The 23829-nt window shown below is 40.2% G+C and overlaps 1 protein-coding gene across 1 annotated transcript; it reads right to left on the reverse strand.

The window, feature by feature from the left end:
- Positions 1–2689: 2689 nt before the first annotated feature.
- Positions 2690–20316, reverse strand: cep85l (centrosomal protein 85, like). Its single transcript, XM_034900412.1, has 12 exons — positions 19986–20316; positions 18960–19124; positions 15784–16646; positions 13221–13306; positions 11597–11714; positions 11360–11515; positions 10527–10679; positions 9991–10145; positions 9689–9806; positions 9549–9599; positions 4537–4705; positions 2690–3388 (listed from the first exon to the last, which is right to left on the reverse strand). The coding sequence occupies exons 1-12, from the start codon at positions 20032–20034 to the stop codon at positions 3258–3260; spliced, it is 2214 nt and encodes a 737-aa protein (XP_034756303.1). The 5' UTR covers positions 20035–20316; the 3' UTR covers positions 2690–3257.
- Positions 20317–23829: the final 3513 nt, after the last annotated feature.

Below are 23829 nucleotides of genomic sequence, written 5' to 3' on the forward strand. Positions count from 1 at the left end.
GAGCTCCACCAAAGCACAGGCTTTTAAAACCGTCAACATAGCAGCATCTAGCAACTACGCTGCGCTGTGGAGTAAAATCAGGCAATGCAAGACTAGCATCAAGCTAACATTGACAGTGTGTGTTGTGGGTTTAGCATTCTCAACCTGGCCATTCCCGTGAACTTTGGGAGGAGTAGGTCCTGGCGTAGAAGTCTCTTTTTTAGTATTTTGAATTTTGGACTGCAGTAACCATTTCATATGCTAGCTATCAGTATAACATATTGGACCCTTAATTGTGATACAACATATCCCCTGGTTAAACTTACAAACTTATTTCTTTTGATTTTAAGTGTCTTCACGTTTTTTCTCCATGCAGGATTTCATCTTTTTCTCATGTCTGTCTTAAGCAGTTTAAGTTCCCTAGTTTAAGTGGTTTTGTTGAGCATGCTATGAGCATTCACAACACATTCAATGTAATGGAGTCCGCTCTTTTTTGTTGACTGACATTTGTTATTGTGCACACAATATTCAGCAACGTTTTGACACAAAATCACACAACCTTACAAAAATAAGTTTATTTGCCATCTGAAGAAATAAGATCAAACCTTCATATTGCAAAAAAACATCACTGTGTATAATCATACTTTTGGCATTCATACATGTTGGTAGTAAAACTAAAAAAATATTAAAGAAAGAGTAGTTTGTTATACAGAGAAACAAGCCATTTGGTGGCTTGTTGCAACATCTAAAAGTGGACTGAACGCACCATAGGACAATCAAAACAGATCATTGGTTTGGATTGTCATGGTTGGTGAGAGTCCTTAAATGTTACAAACTTAATAAATCATACAGACTGAATGTGTAGGATTTTTTGTTTGTTTCATAAATCAAGCTTGGTAGTGGAATTAATTAATTCCCCAACCTGTTTGGTTGCACAGAAGACAAAATTACCAAAAGTGCATGTGCTGTTTCAGTTTATTCCAAGTTTCAGCTTCTCTGGCTGCAAGATTTACCAAGGGCAATTGGAAACTATTATCATTTAACGTTACAATTTATATACTGTACAACATGTACTTGCTAAATATATGTGTTGTCTGTACAAATAACCACTCTTATAATAGCTCCTGCATTGCTCTTTCATTTACTTTTGGTGTCACAAAACAGCTGAGTATAACCTGATGAATTAAGCATCTGCTCATTGATTTTCCTATGGTCCTATGGTTGACTTTCATCAGGTGGCTATAAGCACATCTGCACAATTCATATTGATTATTAGGACATTTAAATACACAGAGATAAGAGTTTCTAACAATTATCTAAAATTTGAAAGTCTAATGCATTTCAGTATCCAGCACCAAGAGAGGTGCATGAGATGCACATATCTGTGGCTGGACTTTTAAAGTTAAATGTGAATATCCACTTTGAACATTTGCAAATACAGTTTGGCTTGAAATTTTTTACATTTATAGTTATCGGTCATACGACAATCACTCTGGATGTGCCTGAATGTTCCCTTTTCAAAGGCTGTATCTGCTTATTCAGGCTTATAAAACAAGCAATGATGTTGTAGTATTTATTTAAAGGCTCTGGACGTTCACACAGACATTTTCAGTAAACCTCTTCCCAGCACTGTATGGGTGTAGACTGTAATTTATAAATTCCTGAGTCTCCTGTTAGCTTTTTTGCACCTGATAGGGCAGGACAAATGACAGCTTTATCATTCTTATTGGTAGATGAATATTTGTGACCTAATACATTTCTTTCACAGCTCTGGCCCACCTAAGGTCTGATCAGCCAGAAAAATGGGGCCTTAACCTATTAAATGAACACATTTTGGGCTACTTGCGGGCAGCACAACAAACTGTAAATACAACAGTGGCATATCCTTATGTATATACATTATGTCCCTATAAAGCCGATATGGTGAATGTGCTGGCAAACAGTTGCTTATTTCCTTTACAAATCCAGTAGATACGGATATAAATTGTCTATAAAGCTGAGTGGAACTGCACAGTTAAAGTTGATAATCTGTGGGTTCATCACTACAAGCGACAGATTTTTTGATCCAATTTAAAAAAATATTGTGTAATCTATCTATAATTAGTTTCTCCAGTCAAGAATTCAGCCTACCTCTTAATCGTAGAAAATCAGTTTTGTGATACTTTTCTCTCATTCTCTATACAAATTTTATTTCAGTTTTGTAGATTCTGGCAGATGAAAAGTGTCTTCACACATTGGCTGATTTGAGAGATTCTTTACGGATCCAAGGCCGTTTGCCAAGAGCGGTTGGTATATTTGGTATATTGTAGGGGTATGACGAGACGTTCAGCTCAGGAGACGAAACACGAAATTGGGTTCACGAGACGAGGCAAGATTACAAAACTATTTTAAAGAAAATTTGAATTAAGAAATATGGCTGGAAAAATATTCTTTACTCAGGAGAACCAAGGTTAGCCAAGCATTTCATTGCAGCAGTAAACAAAAAAGTAGTCTGCTCTTGTAGAGTTTTATGACAATTTTAAGACAAGGGGAGAACATTTCTCTTTGTTCAATATCATTAAAAGTAAAGTTTAATGAGTCTGCAGAGAGAAATTTGCACGCTGCAGTCATTGTGTGTGTGTGTGTGTGTCGGGCTCGAGTGAGAGAGTGAGAACTGTACCTTTGAACGCTCTAATAGTGTGTTCTACCTGCAGCTTTGGGCAATTGCAACTCTGCTACTGCTCTGCAAAAGTAAACTCAGAGTCAACTTTGGAGAATGGGCATGGGACCTTCTATGCTGATTAAGAGGTCCAAGCCAGACTCATCTTCAAAGCCAAATGTATTAAAAAACTAACCAGGTTAGACTCGTCTACTGGCGTCTGCTCTGCACTTGTCACCGACATCGCAAGTCAATTCCTACCTCTACGAGAAGTCTCGTTACATTTTGATCTCGTCACACCTCCAGTCAAAGTTGTTGTAAACTGGTCTAAGGTTCAACACACAACTGTAGTGTGAAGGCAAACCACTCCATATGTGGGTAGGCTGAACAACACGATTGGTCTACATGACACATTACCATTGTCTGCCATAATGTACAAACCACACCGTGAAGGTGGCAAAAAGTAATTGTTTTGGGAAAGTCTGCATTGTAACTTTATAATTGTAGTTATAACTAATGTTAATATTTATGTAATTATCTAAGTATATGGAAGTAAAAGTTAAAACACACACTGGGTTAGAGCAGTGTCATCAGAGCTGGAGGATACTTGCTGTCACTGGAAGACACAACTGTCACCCATCTACTGATCTGAGATGCTTTTCCTTAGGTCATCAATGTCTCTCCTGAGCTGGCCGACTTCCAGCAGCTTGAACCTCAGTTCATCTTCCACGGCTACACTGCAGTCACTCTCCTCCGCCGAAACACTCAATGCTGGACAGAGAAAGCAAAATTATCACATGGGTAATGGATAATAAACAGTGTGCCAGACTGTTACTTTGTTATTCAGGAATGGAGATGACAAATAAACATAGAACTGAGATTTAGTTTAAAGACTTTTATGACTTAAGCCAAATCTTTGCCTACAGTACATACAATTGCTTATTCAATATTCTCGTTCCGCCCAAAATAATGGTAGTGGAAACACTGCTCTCTGTGTGTTGAGTGTGGACATGTTTTTTGTGTCCTGTGTGAAAACAAAAGTCAGCGTTGACTATGAAAATATTAGCTTGATGCTTAAACTAAGCTAAGCTAATGCTAACTACAACAGCTTAAAAAAACACAACCTACCCAGGTGCCAGTCACCTTTTGTCAGTTAAACATTACTGCAACAACCGTGAAGACATCGTTACCTTGTGGCCCTCTGAGTTTTTTTAGATTGGGCAGAAAGAATGTATCTCCATTGACTTAGTTTGTTTGGTTACTGCTTCCATGGCTGTGTTTGCGTTAACGGTATATCTGGCAAAGCGGCTGGAGTGTCTAACACACGGGCCAAAACAAATACAGACATTATGGACCGAAATAGAAATTTAAAAGAAGAACAAACTGAGTTTGGCCATATTATCAGAGACAAAAGTATTCTAACTTAGCATGTTTTCTAAATATGTGAAATCATGGTAATTTTATGACTTAATACAATAAATATTAGATATTGCTCCTTTAACTATTTTAACCAAAACCAAGTAGTTTCATTGCCTAAACCTATCTAAATGGTTTTGTTTCAATTCACATTAGCATGTTAAAATTGTGATTTTCGTAGTGAGAAAATCTGAAAAATTACAAATTCTTTCAAGTCCATGGTAGTTCAGTTCCTTGGGCCCAGATACATCATTTGAATTGGACAATGGACTTCATTCACAATTGGATGCTCCATAGTGGTTATCCATTCAGACATAACACAATTCTGAATGCCTTTAGGGGCTAAAATTAAGAACAAAACAGATAATCCAAATCCAAAATGTTTTTTTTTCCACTATTGATGTATGATAAATACCTCACTATTTGTGCTGTTAAGATGTAACTGAAACAATTCTGTTACTCATGTTTGTGTGTATGTGTGTGTGTGTGTGTAACCCACATACATTTCATGCCCAGAAGGAGAGACAGGTTAGGTTCTTTCCCCTGTGCTCTCTGAGCCAGGATGCTGCAGAGAGCTTGGAGGTCCAGTAGACATAGGGACATCTCTTTCAGCAACCGGCCCACTTCAGGCATCTCCACATGCACCGACAGCCCTTTATCCACCTGCCGCTGCTTTTTTAGTGAGAAAAAACAGCATATATTTTAGTTTCCACTAACAATTTCTCTCATGCACAAAATATCTCCACATCTCTTTATTGAACTGATGGTATAAAGTCATCCCTCTGTGAGAAACAAAAGTCTTTGTGTGACTACACTTCACTTGACAGCTCTGAGTGGAGATATAGAACTGACTTGTGATAGTATGGCGTTACAGTAATCAAAGCCTGATCTGATCTTTCTGTTAGATGAGGTCTTATCTGACTAAGTATGGCACTCAATTCCATGTACCATTAAATAAATTAAAATAAATTAGGCCAATTAGGCTTTCAGGCCAGCAGTATCCTTCTGATCATATCATATCAAGATCATATCATGGTTTATATGGTTTATATGCATTTCTTTTAATGTTATTATTTTGGTCTAATATGGCCAGGGAATCTGCATTGCTTTGTAGTTATTTTTAAAACCATAACACTACATCTATAGACATTTATTTAGATGTTATCATGGTATTCATTTCTTTATTCAAATCATATTGTTAATCATATTATCTTATTACCGGTGAAATATTACAGTATGCTGTAAAACAGAACACTATGATATGAGCTGGGTGCATGCAAAGCATGTTGGAGCGCCCATATCCCACAATGCAATGCGGGCATTCATATCATAACACTTCTACACAGGCTATAAATCTTCTGACTGAAGAATAAAATATGGTGTTACCTACAGCTGAGTTCATGAAACCACAAGACACACATTGTACTTCTTTTGTCTCCTTAGAACCAGCTGAAACATATGCTGAGATGTTTTTATGAACTGACGGATGAGTTGGAGCTGTCTTTTGTCTACTATCATAATAACAAATGTGCAGTATCTGTAAGCTTGACTGATAAACAGAACATTTTCACCCCCATGCTCATATTTCTTTGTCTAAATATCCCACAGATCAGTGGAGAAAGTTAAGACGATATATCCTGGACTGTGACAGACGGACTGACTTCCTCCCTCTACAGGGTGCCACAGGAAACTCTTATCACTATTCGTGTCTGGTACGTTTACAAATTGAGTAAAGCTGTGCCTACCACATACACCACAAACGCCTTTTTCAGTGTTCCAGTGGATAAAGACAAATTGTGGTTTGCTTTTCTGTTTGATGGTTAGCCGTACACATTCACACATCTCTGTCATACGCTGAGTCTCCAACAATCTACAATGATGCTATGAGAGAGAGCCTTGATAGTTTAACACTGTCACCAAGATCTAGGATCTGATTGTTTAACTGCGGGTCCCACAAAAGAACAGTCTGAACAAGACACTATTGCGTTATTGTGTCATCTTGCAGCTGAAGGGCGACAGGCTAGTATAAACAAATGCAATTTGTTAAAAAAGAGGTGCATTTTTTGGGACATGACATCTCTACATTAGGGAAAACCCTCGCTCCATCTCGAATTGAGGCAATAGCTTCCCTTCCAAAACCAATGGCTGAAAAACAAACAATGTCATTTTGTCGTGTTTTCATGCCAAATTATGCGCAGCTAGTTCAAACATTAGCTGACAAGGTAAAAATCTGACTGCGCATGACCGGAGAACCTGGACGACTGAAGCTGACCAGGCGTTTGTAAATCTTAAAAAAGATTTTAAAAGCCCTCCTTTCTTAGATTGGTCTAACCCTAAACTTTCATTCACTCAGAGAGTTGATGAACGCTTAGGCTGCATGACTTCTGTTTTCCCACAGCCTTATGGTGACAACTCAGACCTGCAGCTTATTTTTCCGCTAAACTTGATCTAGTAGCTGCGGCCTTCCACCCAGAGCTGTAGCTGCAGCTGAAAATGTGACAGCCTCTAGGGACACCCCACTCTCTCTGTTAGTACCACATTGTTGTTTCTCTGATCCTTCTTGAGCAAAAATCTTCATATTTATCTGCTGCACGTTATCTGAGATACCCCACATGCTTATTTGATATGCCTAATTTGACTGTTAAACAATGTACAGTACTTATCCCGCTTCTGTCATGCCTACACCAGGGGAGGGAGAACCACAGGATTGATTTGGCTTAATTGCAACACACCTGTACTCCTCGCCCAGATCTGTCTGATACCTTTTGGGATAAAAGGACTCGCAGTAACCTCAGTCCTTTTGAGATTCTTTTTGGCAAACCTCCCAGCATAGGGACGGAAGCTTCCAAAGCACCCCTTCCCTCCACAGCTCTTTGTGAGCATAAAATATCGGAATATTCCACGCAACTTTCTTCTGCTCTCTCTGCCATAATAATTTAGGTACTTGCAGGCCTGCCCCAACCAGCTAAAGGACCCCTCCACGAGCTTAAGCCAGGGGATTTTGTGGTCATAAAAGACTTCAGAAGAAAGAATTGGCAGTCCAGACGAGGGTAGGCACCATTCCAGATGCTCTTGGTCACACACACGGCAGTGAAGGTTGCTGCGAAAGCCACGTGGATTCACGCATCACAATGCAAAAAGGTTCCAGCCCCAAGGGAACAGCCAGGTTTGCCATACCTGCAACAAGTGGCCTGACAGACGGCATTTCTGTGCCACCCCTATACGCAGAGATTTAGGGGAAATCCCGCCTGGTACCGGTATTGTACTGCTCAAAGTCGCTGTGAAAAACAGCAGAGACATTGTGCATTCCTCTGATATTCACTTTCCAGTTCAGACACTCACAGCACATTCCTCACAATACACACACACACACACACACACACACACACACACACACACACACACACAGCAGGCTTTTAGTGACAAAAACACACTCTTTCACCAAATGGAACTCTGACACAGAAAAAGACTGACATGGTATCCTCCACAAAGATTGGGGGGGGGGGCAACATTTGTTTTGTGTCTGTTTTTTGGCTACATTGATGGGTATTGCATTAAGGTTATTAGAAAAGTACACTCGTAGATTGCTGGATAAACCATGACCCTTTTTGTGGATCTACTGATTGCTGTGGATTACTTTTTTTTGTCATTGGATTATGTCAAAACACTAGGGCTGTAACAACATGCAAAATAAAACCGAAATTGCGACACTCAGGTCCACGAACCTGCATCAGGGAGTGAGAAGGCAGAATCACAACACACCCCTTCCTTCCAGAACCAATGTTACTACATCTTTAAATTACTGACTGTACCCACTTACATGTATTAGTCCTTTTGGTAACTTATTCCTGTTTTGTCTGGTAAATCCCTACCCCCTACAGGCTCAAATTTGGTTTGTTAAAGAACAGGGGTCACGCTATAGCATTACTATAGAAGAGAGCATAGTTTATTGGCTGGCGTACCTGATAATTGATGTTCCGTTAGGCACTATAGGGTCCCAATGGCAGAAAGAACAACAATAAACACTAATTTGTTCCTAGGACTGCACAATTAATCGATTTTTTATCACAATCACGATTTTGGCTGAAGAGCGACATTTTGAATACTTCATTCCGTTCATAGAACGCTTTTTATTTTTGGCGAAGCCAATCTACCGCTAGGTTAAACCACTGTGTGATAAGGTGTGCCAGTCAGAGTTGTTCCATCCACCGTGCAGCTTAGTTTCTAGATGTAGACAGTCACAGAGCACAGAGTAACGGGAGGAAAATTCCACAAGAGATAGCATACGTCGGTCACAAGGTTTACCAGTTTACTATTAAACACAACATTTTGTCCCGTCTAGGGCGCAAGTAATATTTTTCCTCTAGGTCGCACCGGTGCACCTAATGTCCTCGCATGCGCTGCCTCTCCACAAACGAAGCAAGGTTGTTTACATCGATATGGTTTATTGTTGCGTTACATTACCTATTTCTTCTGTTAAGCCGTGCCTGTGTTTGGATCTCTACTCTTACTCTCCGCGCAACCCCGCCCCAAATCACTCACACATGGCTCCCAGCAACGTGGAGAGACACAGCGGCGGTCCACACTTCTGACATTTGTCCACAGTTTTAATTGTTATTAACACAGCTGTATATTGTTAAGCATCAGAGGCAAACCTGTATTTGTACCAGTGTTTTGGCTGGAAACCCTGCTATTGCGGCTGCCACGGCAAAAAACACAGAGAAGTTATTAAATGCTACTAACTTCAGTTCATAGAATAATAGCGTGTGAGACGGTTGACTGCTGGACCTGGGCAAGAGATGTGACCCATGGCCAGAATATTATGATTCATAAAAACGCAGTGCAGTGACGATACAGACACACAACGTGTCTAACTTTGCTGACCCGCCGTATGGCCCGTGCTGGACCCCTTCATAATGAGTCAGCTGTCGCTCTGTGAGTAGCATTTGCATCTTATCTCTTTTAATCAGTCTGTTACTGTTATTGAAAACAAGTGAAGTAGCTTTCTCAGAGATATATATATCCTAGGCTGTTTATTACAGATAATTTTCATGTAAACATGTATTGCAGCTGTATATTTTCCCTGTAAACCCTGTTTTTGCATTTAATTTTTTTAATTTTAATCCCAATATGTTTTAATATAATAGCTTGTGAAAAGTGGCTTTGACCTTAAACTGAACATTTAGCCCACTTTGTAAAAATATAGAGGTATTGTGTATTGTCATTCAACCAAAAAATACAGAGACATGAATTTCAGGGTTAGTAGTACCCTACTTTTTTGCTCTTACTCGAGTAGCTGTCATGATGGACTACTTTTGAGTTATTATAAAATAACAGTCCTTTTACTTGAATACAGATTTTGGCTACTCTACTCACCTCTAGATGTACTGTATAGTAGTTGACCAGTGTTGTGGTGAGAGGTTGCTTTAATATTTAAGCACACTTCTTTATTATGTTTCAAGAACATGACTCCAAGGTTGAGAAACTGAGTCTGTAGATTTGTATATTAACCTACCGTTAGCTTCAAGGTCAGTCTCTCAATCTGTTCTTTCTGATGCTCAATCAGCTGGTGGGAAGAAAAGATACCATGTTAATGTATTGTTGCCTTTTTGTATGTTTGCATTCATTTGTGCATGAGTGTGTATACAATGCTACCCTGCTGCTGTTGTCTTGCTGCTCTAGAAGTTGAGTGTTTTCCACCTCAAGCCGCTTTAGGTCCTGCATTGGCAACCTCACCCCATCATCCAAACAGTGCTGCACCTTCTCTTGCAGGCTTTACCAAGACACATAGTCACAAGTAGAGAGGCCGAGAGAAAGAGACAGAGACATGTACATGTAAAAGCATGTTAGCAGCAGTTTGAGGCATAATGAAGAAGTTTGTTAAGACTGTCGTTTTAGAGGCCCAACTGCATTTAAAGTTTAAAAAAAAGTTTAACAGCACGTTGCAAAGTGTGTACCTTTGTACAGATGCAATCAACTCCTTTTCCCTTATGGCCTGCATCTCATTCCTGATGTCTTTCTCCTTCATCAGAGAATATCCTTCGTCAAGGCTCTTTTGTAACCGAGATGCTGTTTTCTCCAGATCCTTGACCTTCTGCTGTACCTCCTCCTGCTAAACACACACGCATAACCAGTGTAGTCACAGTCAACGAACAGGACTGAGCAAAGTTTTGATGAAAAAGACCATGTGTGTAGTCATTCTGGAGTGCAAGGCTATTCTTTAACCAATTAAGCTTTACAAACAAAACATACATATATTGACCTTTAGATTTTCTGTTTTTGGTAGGATACAACACAGCTGGACAAGAAGTATTTATTTTCTTTATTTTGTTTACTCTGACTTTTGACTTAGACTGAATTGTTTGAGCACCTGTAAGAATTTCCACGCCGCTGCTTTTTAACCCTTCTGTATAAAACACCGCTCAGGTTGCATTGGCAGACACTACGTAGCCACAACCTATGTGTGTGTGTATGTTTACGTATGTGTTTGTACCTGTTGAGCCTGGGCCTGCACCTCCTCCAGTGTTGGCAGGTCGGAAAGATATTTCTCCAGCGTCTCTATGCGTTGCTGTTTTTCTTGGTTCTGGTCGCTCTCTCGCTGACACTTCTTTTTCAGACTACTGATGTAGCGATCCCTTGTCTTTACCTGTAAACAAAAAACTGATTTAAAAAGATATTGTTGAATGGAATTAAAAAAAGTACCTTGCTGCTGGAAAGAGAATCTTTTCATAAAACTCTTTCTATGCAGGACAACTGTGCAAACTATTTTTTTATTTTTAAAATGGTGCTACATGGCCAGAGAAAACAGAAAAACGGTGCTGACCAACAAAAGCTCTGAATGTCACAGAAAGCAATATGGCGGCAAGCTGGTAACAAAGGATCTTGTATTACAGTAAAAGTAAGCAATAATGTGTTTCATTTGAGACTCTTGCAATACAGTTAAAATACAGTAACAGAATATGGTTTATATGATCAACACTGTCTAGTTTTATTGTTTGTCCTGAGTTTGGTCTGGGTTTGGGCCATAGTTCATTTACACATACTACCTAGTTAAATTGTTATAATGCAAAGCCGGTTGAAATTGGCTGAGTAACCCTTTAACTATTTTTAGTGCACAAAAACACACAATTAATTGAATCAGTTCATTAAATAAATCATATTCGGTAAATAAAGTTATTTCAAAAACAATTGTTGCCCTTTAAATATTAAAAGTAGCCTATATTTTCTTTATGTTGTTGTTTGCAGGATCAGAGGAAGTAGTTGCTCTGTGATCAGTTTTCTTTCACTTCCATGTATTAATGATTTGGAATTCTCTGCCTGCTGTACCTTTTCCTCCAGTTTTCGGATGTCCTCTGTATATTTGTGTGTGACTTGCTTGAAGAACTCGTTCAAATGGAGTACTTCCAGTTCAGCCACTACTAGCTTCCTACCAAGTTCTTCATCACAGCACAGCCTATCAGATGGAGTTCTCATTGCTGATTCCTATTGGAGAATCAGAACTTGTGCTGTAACTTGTATTATGAAATTGTTTGGTGTGATTATCACAATATGAATGTGTGTTACCTTAGTATTTTGAAAGTAGGGGTCGTCATACCACCCCCTTTGGCTCTGCAGGACCTGCTGTGCTCTGAGCTCATTCTCTCTGATCCGGGCATGGAGTTGCAAGACCTGCTGCTTTTGTCTGAAACACAGAATCTCTTTCTGCTTACAAATTGTAAAATAAAGTGTACAACAAAATCACTGCATTTTGAGAGCATTACATGCTAGCTTGCCAGCTTAGTTACTCCCAGTTGGACGTAAGCAGAGCACCATCTAGACTTACTCCCTTCATTCTTCCCCGCTCATGTATCCGGGGAGAACTGGCATAACATAGTTACTCACTTGATCGGGGTAAGAGCATAATCTGGGCGCTGGGAGACCTGTTGCAAGATTCAATTCAATTCAATTTTATTTATAGTATCAATTCATAACAAGAGTTATCTCAAGACACTTTACAGATAGAGTAGGTCTAGACCACACTCCAGAATTTACAAGGACCCAAAAATTCTACTAGTTTCCTCCAGAGCAAGCAACAGTGCGACAGTGGCAAGGAAAAACTTCCTTTTAGGCAGAAACCTCGGACAGACCCAGGCTCTTGGTAGGCAGTGTCTAACGGGCCGGTTGGGGTTAGAATGAAGAGTGGAAATAACAAAAATTGAAAAAATAGTAGTTTGTAGCAGTTCTTTGTAGTAGGTCATGGCATAGCAGAGCACTGTTGGCATTACAAGGCACAGCAGGATGTAGCAGGGCACCGCAAGATGGCGCATTAGTGACACTATGATGCTAATGAGTGTTTGGGCTGAGTGGAGCAGAGACCAGGTAGTGGTCACAGCCCTGTCCTTAAGAATCCCTGATCTCACTGATCCAACTGTCCATACTTAAGGCTCACTAGTTCCAAGACTCCCTTAAAATAATCATAATATTTTCATGACCTGCTCATCACGATACAAGAAAAATATGTTCTGTCGGAGCACATTAAATATAATGAGAACAGCTGATTTCAAGCCATTAAACACTTGTGTTCATAATCACAGTTCCCCCTTGTGAAAAGAACACCTCATGTTTCATGTTCTAAGAAGCTAATCAAGGGTTGGCTTCTTGTATCGAGATTCATTGATAATCGGTTTAGAATTGAATCGTTGGGCTCTGAATCGGAATCAAATCGAATTGTGAGAGGCCCGGAGATTCCCACCCCTTGTGATTTCCAAATGAAGCTTCATGAACCATTAGTTGTATGTGTTGACGCAACTAAATGGTGGCTTTGGTTTTAGGAAAAAGGCTCAAGGAATGGCAATTCAATGTGTTTTCAACCCTTTACTGAATAAAGAGCACCATCTATTGGGTTCAGAAAATAAAAGAATGCTTCAGGAAGGTTCCTTTTGACATCACTAGCATTAATATCATCACAGGGGGTTTCATTCCAGCCAAGGCCAGTCATTCCAAGGACCAGTCACAGGCCTGCCAGAGCCCCAGCATGGAGGGATAGAGGAAATTATAGACGGCTTTATCTGTAATAATAGTATAGTATAGTACATACAAACTAAAAGTAAAGGGAGGCACTTTGGTCTGAACCAAGTGAGACCGAGACATGTGATAGCGAATAGTGTTAGCGGAAATGTCAAGTGTTTGTGAGTGTGTCCTACAATACCTTTCTATCTCCAGTTCTCGCTGTCTCAGCAGCCCCTCTTTAACCTTCACCAGAGTTTTGACAGGAAGGGAGGCTCCTATCAGCATCTGGAAACACAGGCACTTAAACACATACAGTAGATTGTAAAAATAAAGGTTATAATCGTTAACGAAAACTATAACTTACTAAACTAAAACTGTTAGGCAAAAGTAACTAAAATAAAATAAAAAATATAGCCACAAGCGGCAATTTGCAGGTTCAGACCTTTTTTCTCAATAGTGATTTTAAATTAATTTCACACATGTGGTCCAACGTCATTATAAAACATATCCTGCAAGCTTTGTAACGATTGGACAAACAGTGCACTTTGTTTATAATGCTTACAACTGATTTGTCAAAACCATTTATTTTCAATTCAGTGTGACATGTAGCTCAGTCCAGCTCACAGCAATTTGAGTAAAGATGACCAACACAAAAACAGTTACTAATGGTGAATTGCTTAAATCCTGATTTGCATCATTCCACATCCAGTTATTGTGCATTTAAAGCACCCCGTAGTGGTCAATTTGAATGAGACTTACAGTGTATGTGTGGGATCATTATCTAGACAATTCCTAGAAGTTTTGTGTTGATTGGAAAAACATTTAGTCATTTATTGCCTGAATTGCACTATATCAGCTGCAGTTTGTTTGCATTTATAGCGCCCCCTGGTGTTCAATTTGAATGAAACTTTTAGGGCGTGGTTCAGGTAGTTATGAGGAAATATCCTGAGAGATTTGTGATGATTAGATATGTGATTTAAGGGCATCAGTAAAATGTGTGTAATGCCACTCACCTATCTTGCGCTTGTAGTGCACCCTAGTGGCAAACAGTATCTATATAACACTGTCTGGGTATATCTGGAGCACTTATCTGAACAAACCCTGTAAGTTTTGTGAAGATTGGCCTTACGGTTACTGTTTTGTGTTCATTTATGTCCAGAGCCATGTCCATTTTGAAGTTCACTGGTCAATAATTTGAAATGTAATTAACATATGGACATGCTGTATACAACTTGTAATAAGCCTGATCCATTGATGATTCACTGAAAATTTGGTGTCAATCGGAGCTACGGTGTAGGAGATATCAAAAAAGTGTTTTTCAAAAAATTCTAAATGGCGGAAGATTTTTCTAGGCGGACGTTAATGGTTCTTGAGGCTTTTTTGTAGAGCACTTAAGCTGCGCCTGTGTAAGAAATTTCAAGTCAATCGGACTTACGGATTGGAGGGCGTAGCCTTTCCCTTGGGGGGCGTGGCCTTTCCAAGTTCGCATTTAACTATAGTTAACTGCTAAATGAATACATTAAATGTAAATGTAGTTAACTCTGGCAGCTGAAAATCAATTGAACATTTCATAAAAATATCAGTTAGCAGTTTGCATTGCAGCTAATGATAACAGAGTTAACTACAAAGAAAAGCCTTTGTGAAAGTGCCGTGAGCATGTATTATGCGTTTTGGAAATATTTTGAAAGGTGATGGTTTTTCTCCTTACAGCGGTGACCCAAGCCATCTGACGGCTCTTTGCAATTTCAGGCACCAGTCTCATTATGTCTTTTTCCAAGTAAGAAAATGGTGAAAACTAACAGGATTTATCGGATTTGTCGATCGTAAGACCAATTACAGCAGTTTACAATGCAGCAACACTGAACCAGTTTTCTTAAAATAACATAAATAAAACCTTATTATGAAATGACCAACGTTACAATTTCAATTACCTACTTCCGTACCGTGATTCCCACAATGCATTGCAACATAATGAAACGATCCTGAACTCTATAGGGTTTACATCTATGGCTAGAGTATCTCCCAACCCAAATATGATCCAACACGAGATAAGCCTCCAAACCTGAATATTTATGTCCATACACACAAACAACATGCTAGCTCGGTGGGTTCAGCAATAGCAACCACCAGCAGTTTATCCATGGCATGTGAGTCATGAAAATGAACAGTCTAATTAATAGTGAATGATGGATTGTGGGTGAAAAAACGTATAATCAATGAGGAAAATATTACTATGAACATAACAGGGAGCAGTGGAGAGCTGCTGTCATATGCTGCTTCTCCGTGCAATGTCTCACTGTAAGGCAAAAGTAGTAGAACCCAATCTAGCTACGGTGGAGGCTAGGACCTTCTACCTTATGGAGACAGAAATGTAGAAATAAATGTAAAGCATTTATTTCAAGATTTATTTATTTTATTTATTTACTTATTTAAATACTACTGCTTATATTTATTCATTTATTTATTTCATAATCGGTCAATTCCAGTTACTTTATTACTCTATCAATCAATTCTGGTTGCAGTCAATATTCCAGTTGCCACAGGGCACAACACTTTAACTTAACATTGTACTAAGTCATTATTTTAAAGTCAGGTGAATTGTGCATGTAATACATAGTTTCTTTTTTGAAGATATACCTTCTTGCTCCATCAATCCTCTACATCCTTCTGCCAACCTTGGATTACTACTTTATCCCTTCGCTTTTTTTCTCTTTTTTCTTTACCTACTCATACAAACATACTTATTGTTATACTCCTCTTACCTGGTTAAGCCCTAGTTCCTGCTGATGTCCCTGCTGACATGACAAGGGCCCATCTCCAACACAGCCCTCTGTTCCAGTTGCACTGATTTGACCAGGTTGGCCTCCACCCTCTACTTTGGGCCTGTACTCCATCTGGTCAGTCAGCCACATCTGGGTGCGAACTGCAGGCTGAATCGGAGAGTCTCTATCAGTCTGATGACCCATGGAGTTTGCTTGGTTGGGTAAGCTGAGGCCATAAACCTGTGCACCACCCCGAACCAGTTTGGCTTCTGGTAAAGCACTACAGTTCATGTCCAAACTGTTGTGTTTTACGGATGATGACAGAGCTGAGGAAAAGGACAGATCTGTTTCCAAACCATTAGTTCTACTGCTGTGGTTGTATCGGTAGCAAGGGCCAGCACCTGGTGAGCGCTGCAGCAAGGTATTGCATAGCATGGAGGAAGATATAGGTAAATAAAGGTCCAAGTTTGAACCATGAGGTTGTTTTCTGTACCCATGTAGCAGACTTCTGTCCAGGGAGCCTTGTGAATCAGGGTTGTACTGATCGACTGACGTCCGAGTGAAGCTCTTATCAGCCCCAGATGACAACTTGTTGAGAGAGGACCACCTCCGGATGGGCTGATGATCCTTCATATCCAGGCAGCTTGGTGCACTCAGGGGAGACATGTCTGGCATAAGCAGCTGGCAAGACCTGCTCCAGCGACCTGCGCTGCTTGGTGTGGCTATCTTTCTAAAACTGGTGTAGGGTGAGGAAGATGGGGACAGCATGGCGTGGACAACAGGGGTGGCACTCTCATCCTGGCCCATGAGATGCTCATACAGTGGCTGGAAAGACAAAGGCGTTGTACTGGAACTGGAGTCGTCTGTAAGACATAACATGCCAAAAAGACCATAACAACAATGTGAATTTTAAAGAATTGTTGTCAGACATCATTGTCATCAACACAAGCATTTTCGTGAGTACATTGTTTTCATTAGTAGAATTAACATGAAGTATGAAGGATTTTCCATTTGTTCAAAATGCAGAAACTCAGTATATTCAGGAACTAAAAACATGAGAAGAATGCAACTGCCAAAAAGTACAATTAATGATTTCTAGATTGTGAGTCAACATGACTATAAAGGGTAAATGGGCTGTGTTTATATAGCACGTTTCTTTGAGTAGTGTTCACAACGACTCAAAGCGCTTTTACATAGTACAGGATACATTCACCATTCACACACATTTATACACTGTGGCCGAGGCTGCCGTACAAGGTGCCACCTGCTCATCAGATAAACACTCAGACACATTCACACTCCGATGGCACAGCATCGGGGGCAGCTCGGGGTTCAGTATTTTGCCAAAGGACACTTTGACATGGGACCGCAGGCAACCGGGCTACCACTGAGCCACAGCCGCCCCTTAAAAGAGCTCTGCATTGGCATTGTGGCATTTGCCGTAAAGCTTATTTTCCTTCCTTATGCCAGTTTGGTATTTATTATGCTGCGACAACTGTGTTGTGTGCTGTTTGTATAGATTAAATTTATTTTTTACAAAAAAAACTTTATTATAGTTATGTGTTTTACCTTATTATACATTATTTAAAAGGCACAGGAAACCCAACATTGTAAATAGGATACTAAGTAGGCATTAAGTGCTCACAGAAATGTTATAGATGGTGGCTCTCATGTGGTTGTCTTATCAACTGTTGCATTAGGTGCATAAATGTGGCTGCCAGATTGGCACACAGAACGACAGACTTGGCTGGATCCTGGAGTGCTGGATGAATAGCGGCGGCACTCCAGGATCCAGCCAAGTCCCTGCAAAAGGAACACACAGCTCCCTAAAACTCGCTGGTAACCGACACAGGCACGGAGGCAACCCAGCTTACTATCAAACGCCTGCACACTGGTTTGCAGGGCCCCCAGCAGAGAAGTCCTGGTTGCCGCGGTTACCGCTTCTGATGCAGAGAAGGCGATAGTAACAATACGTGGTTCCTCTGATGTTTACAGTTACGTTTTAGACCCGATTGTTACTGTAGCCAAACTAGAAAGATAATGGTCAGAGCAATAACCTCTTAGTTTTGACATAGTTTAGCAATGTGTCATAACGCAGACAGATTTTTCTAATATTTTCTTATTAAACTTAAACTACAGTTCACCTTAAAACAAACATGCAGCTTAGTTCAAGTAACAATAAAAGGAAGTTTTTGTGCAGTGCAAATTTTAGCAGAATTAAGTAACATGGGAGTTCTTTTATAATAATCCCAAAAATGATCATCAACACTCTACTACTGCTGCAGTGGCGGCTGCTGGTCTTTCAAAGAGGGGAAAGATCATTTTCTGCCTACACCATAAAAATTGTCCATTTATAATAATAATAATTTATAACATCCCTGAGATGGTTTCATCAAGAGACATGGCCAGCAGTACATTTTCTTTGTCACAGCACTTTCAGTCAGCTAATGTTGTCATACCAGCAGAGCTGAAAAGACTCCCTTTGAAGTTACTTTGACCTATCTTTTTGCACTTAATCAATCTTAGGTGTTAATAAATCAATCTTAGGTGTTGATGTGCCCTGCAGTTTAATTTTAAGTCTCTCCTTGTAAGTAAGACTTTCAAATGGCTTTGCCAAAATCAGGTCAACAATATTAGCATTGTCTGCAATTGTGTGCAATTTGCTAGCTGGCTAGTTCAGCCCTGTGACACTAGCCCGGCGCAAAGGCCAGCCCACTCCTCCATTGACCCCCAGAGACGCTGAGCGTCCATGGGCGGAACATAATCGCAGCATTTACCCAATGACCATCTAGTTTCGAAGCACTTCAAAACCTGTTCAAAGCAGCCTCATTGAAGTCCATGGACGCTTAGCTTGAACAAGGAAATGCACTGTGATGCTACAGGAATGTATGAGAAGCAAATCGAGTCAGCTGATTCTGAACAACCTTTTCTTCGAGATAAACGTATTCTAACGCATTTTCGGTCAATAAAATGTTAACACAATAGTACATATTTGACCAATACTTTTATGACATTGTAGGGGAACCTGAGCTTCACTTGCAGTCTTAAAGTAATCACCTCTGTACTGCTGACATTTAGTTTGACCACACTCTCTCCTTTAAGTGACTAAAACCCTGCCGCTTAAAACTTTAAAAAAAGAGACAAACAATGCAGAATATTTATTCGGGACATCCTACCTTCCACGCTGTCAGAGCAGTAAGTGCCAATTCCAGTGTCACCACTGTCAGACACTGTGCTGTGTCGGCGCCCACCAGAGATACTGTTCCCAGGGCCGGGGGGGTTGCTGTGCCAGGCTGATTCGTGGCCAGGGAGCCATCCTAGAGAACTGCCACAACTGGAGCCTAAAACAACAATTTTTAAAGGGCTGTTACACGGTTTATACTGCCACAAAAAGATAGGGGTTATCAGGTGGGCCACTTGCCAATGTTTGATTGAGTTATACTCACAGAGGGCAAGAAACACTTTATGTACTGACATAGTTGATTGCCAAAGATGATACATTCAAAAGTCTTGTTTTGGTTTTCCAAAACCAAAAAATTCCACAGAGAACAGACGTCTGTAGACTGACTGATCGATTAATTGACTAATCATTTTAGACCGCGGTAAGACTGTGCAAGACTGCTGTTTTGTACAGTATGGCTAGGCCCAGGTGGATCCCCCTGACCACCTCCAGGAAGACTAGGTGTATAACATCTTACATTATTGCACTCACTGATCGATTTACAAATGTATGTTTCTCAATTAAATGAATCAAGGCAGTAGTGAAAACTACACTTTATCAGCTTTACTTACGTCATCAATTTGATTTTCTTTTCTTACATAGGCTAGCTGTTCTATACTGTTATATATGGCAAGCTTATTTAAACAATAATACTGGCAGTGATTTTCTATCGATTTCAACCACATCAACCTGGCTGATCATTAACTCGTTTGGGTCGAATAGGTGTAATACCTTCACTAATCTCAGTTGCTATTGCTCACTCTTCTACTGTGTTCTGTTAAGTTGCAGCTGAGCATAACTGGCTGTATCAAACAGCAATAAACCATTATACACCTCATTGTAGCCTTAGCACGTATCATAGTTGGAAAAAGGTCGCATGTGCTAGCTGCTGTACTGTCGTTTATCTTGGCTTTTAAAAACAGAATTATTGGATCTAGAATTAGAAAGTTAGGCATCATCTTGTTATCCCAAGTCGTCTCACCTGTTTTATTCGATTCGTATCCATCTTCTAAATCACTTCTGTACCACATTCCGTATGACTGTGGGCTTTATTTAACTGCAAACGGCAGTCTGATCAGAGGACAAAAGAAGAAGAAAAACAAGGCGAAAATATGTCTACGTAGGTATTCGGCCATTCCTTATATTATAGTGCAAACGATCAAAAGATCATATGTCTTCGGTCTCAAAAACATTCTTTCGGATAACGGTATTCTTCCTATTATTTGAGCCCGCTCGTCGGAAGCATGGAAGGTCCAAAGATGAACGTCAACTGAGAGGAAGTGATCTCAAACTCCTCCGCATCTCAGCCGCAGTACTGCCAGCACTACACACGAAACGGCACAACACACGCGCAAGAAGACCCACAAACGGATTTTAAACATGGATGTATTGTGTGACTCTTTCAGATTTTCTTAGGGCGTCTATTGTTACAGTTACGGTAGGCTCGGCGCGAGTGATTCCCCAACCCCCCAAACAATTTTATTTAAAACAATTCAGTACATAAAACAATATCAACATATTCAAAACAGTGTGACTGAGGGTTTAGTATGTTGCCTTGACGCAGCATCGAACATAAAATAGCCAAGACTAGGGGTGGGCGGATCGATCTAAATATCGATAGTATCGATACCAACGCTGGTATTGGTATTTGATCTATACAACTGTAATTGAATCGATATTTTAATTTAGATATCTCTCCTCTACGTTCACTATACTTTACTTATGTCTTCCACCTTCCTGAGCAAACGGCGCTTTCACGTCTTGGCCCACATTGCTCCTCCTCCCCCTCCTGCTCCTCTGCTGTGATTCGTTGTTGTGTCGTCACGTGACTCACTGACACAACGCGCAGAGGAGCAGCGAGACTGATAGCACATTGAATGAGAGATCAGATTGCCGAGAGGAAGAAAAGTGTTGTGTGGAGCTATTTTACGGCACTAAATGATAATACTGCAACTTGTGATACGTGTAAAAAGAGCATTCGATACTGTGGCAACACTACAAACGTATACAAACACTTAAAAACACATGACAAGGAAAATGCTGATCTACAAAAACGAAGAAATGAGGAGGGAAATCAATCCACTTCCAGACCCCCGGCAGAGAGACAGAGTTCTTATGGAGAGTCATTTCAGAGAGGCAGAGAATACCCAGGTAGCTTGTAAGAGTAGGCTAATATTATGTTAGTCATGTCATATTGCGTTTTATGCATTAGTTAGTGCGATTGCTCAAGAATAAGACATCGCGAAATTTTTGTTATTCTTTATTTATTTATTTTTTAAAAAGGCTGTAAAATTTGGTTTGTATTCATTCTACAGTGCCTAATAACTAATAATTGTGTGCACTTCAATGCATTAATAAAAGAAATATTGCCTAAAGAATTGATCATTCATTCACCTCAGAAATAATGAAATGCTCTCCCCTACACAAAAGTATTTTTTTAAGTAAAAAGTATCGTATTGGTATCGGTAATACGGACCCTATATGTATTTGGTATCGGATCGATACCAAATTTTGCAGTATCGCCCACCACTACCCCAGAGGAGCCTCAGCCTCTCTCCTTTATAACAGAAGCCCCTCCTACAAGACAAACCAAAGTTAATTGGAAATCAATCAAACCCTGTTGTGTTAATTCAGCATTCCCAAACCTTTATGGCTTCATGAATACATGCTAAATCAACAATGACATAAAAAATGAAATGTTACATGCTGAACAAGTTCTCACAACAAAACTCTAGACACTCTGCACACCCCTCTGGACTGGCTGACACTTGGGCCATTCCAGATCTTCCCCTCTATAAATTACTCCAGACTCTATTATTTCCTGTTTGCCAATTTGACCCCTGCTTGCAATGAGAACAGGTTAATGAAACTAAAATAAATAACTTGAAGTGAATTATGAATGTGTTGGTTTTATCCAAACATGATTCTTAGTCGTTTGACAAGTACTGAAATAAAATGACAAACCATGTGTTCATTGATGCAAACCCACATGCTAATGCTCACACTAATCGTTCCCTTTTACTGGACATACAAAGGTTAGCTTAGCATGATACCACAGGCTACCCCAGATTTACATGTAGGCATGGGCTAGCCCCATGACAGGGATGTAACCTCCTTAATTGTGCATGACAATTATTCATCTCAATGATTCATTATTCATTTTAACTTATTAATTACCCACTGGACTGTAATATTTCAGATGTTTGAGCAAGATTTTTGCTCATGTCCAAAACTTTGTGCACATTCAAAATATATCTCATACCATCTGTGTTCTCTGAGGTTTGGAGGAGTTGTTATATTTTGTGAAAAATACATTTGTAATTGTTTATTAAAAGAATAAAGTCACTTTATTTCAGAAAATAATCTACCTGCACCACAGCATGCTTTGCAATACTGCTCTGCTGATACGGTAGATCTCAGACCTTCTGACAGACTTCGGACCCTGTTTGGGTCACTGGTCTCTGAATGAGACAAAGTTTAGGGGCGTGCCTATACGCTGCTCTACATCGGAGGCGGAAAACCAAAACTAAGGCAGAAATACAGCTGAGCTGAGCTCCGGCAGGGTTTGTTGTGGACCAGAAGAGGTGGAGCTGTGCTCTGGTGTGCTCCGGCCCAATTTAACCTCTGCATACAACTTATGTCTGTAGTCAAACGTTCATGTTAGGGCTAAAACAAAGATGAACACGATCATGTTAAACACTATATGAAATATAGCATACTCTAAGTTCTTTATTCTTTAAGTATATTTGCAGATACGTCAAATTAAAAAAATCGGATTTGAAAAGGCACCAAGATCTGACTGTGTGGGCTGCTCTTTTCTTTATCTAGTTGGCAAATGAAGACCAGCCAAAGCAGTGACGTTTTTATTCCGTAATGGGTAAATGTCACTCAAGCACCTTTCATATTTGTTTTAACGTTAGGAGAATACCCTTAATAGTAGTAGCAAGTAGATTTGTTTGTATTTTTGGAGTGAATTGACGTTCATTTTGGGTAACAACTATCACAAAGGCTAGCAATGCAAAAATAATTAACAAATATATACACTCTTTGTAGTGCATATAACGTAAGTGGCCTGATGTTTATACTTGTGCGCTGGTGTGTGCAGTGAGCCGGCGTGTGTGTGTGTGTGATTGAACGAGGGAGAAGTGAGACAGTGACAGCGATTGGTTTCGGAGCAAGAAGCCACTCTAGAGTCCTAGTGAGAGAACTAAAGTGCTTCCCCCCCCCATGTTTTCTGATCAAGTTGGTCTGATGAAAAAAGGATGCTCCTCATAGAAAGTCCAAAGGAGGGACAGATTCAGTACCCTTCCCAGTCAACCAAATACTGAAAACCCCTGCGGCATCTAGCCAGGATGCGGCGCACAGTAAAGGCAGGATGGTCATCCAAGACCGGATGGTAAAGGTAAAAGGTCGGATGGATTTTCATGGAAGCTGGCAGCTTGAGCCTCACAGAGGAAGGGGTAATAACCCGATCAACGACAAAAGGCCCAACGTAATGTTTAAGGTCCCGGGAGGATAACCGCACACTCTTTCCTGGGGCGTAGGCAGGGGCGATCAGCCAGGGGCTGGTTTCTGGCAGCGGTACGTACCAGCGCCGCCCTGGCCTCCCTCCAGACCCGGTCACAGTGGCGAAGGTGCACTTGGACAGATGGAACCGCCACATTGTCTTCTTACACAGGAAACAGGAGAGGGTGGTAACCGATCATGACCATGAATGGGGACATGAATGTGAAGATGATTCTTCACAGAATCAATCACCTCACTAATTGAACACAACACAACACAATGAACAGCATGCATGTCATGGCCGTTGGGTCTGTTGGTTT

The sequence above is a fragment of the Etheostoma cragini genome, chromosome 18, assembly GCF_013103735.1.
Source record: "Etheostoma cragini isolate CJK2018 chromosome 18, CSU_Ecrag_1.0, whole genome shotgun sequence".
Classification (NCBI taxonomy): Eukaryota; Metazoa; Chordata; class Actinopteri; order Perciformes; family Percidae; genus Etheostoma; species Etheostoma cragini.

Bases quoted from the DNA above. Each gene is read 5' to 3' on its own strand.
- cep85l (XM_034900412.1), bottom strand. From the start codon at position 20,034: ATGTGGTACAGAAGTGATTTAGAAGATGGATACGAATCGAATAAAACA. The intron at 11,715-13,220 runs GTATTGTAGGAC...TCTGTGTTTCAG, and splicing joins CGAGAACTGGAGATAGAAAG to ACAAAAGCAGCAGGTCTTGC. The intron at 10,680-11,359 runs GTACAGCAGGCA...TTTTGTTTACAG, and splicing joins TCCGAAAACTGGAGGAAAAG to GTAAAGACAAGGGATCGCTA.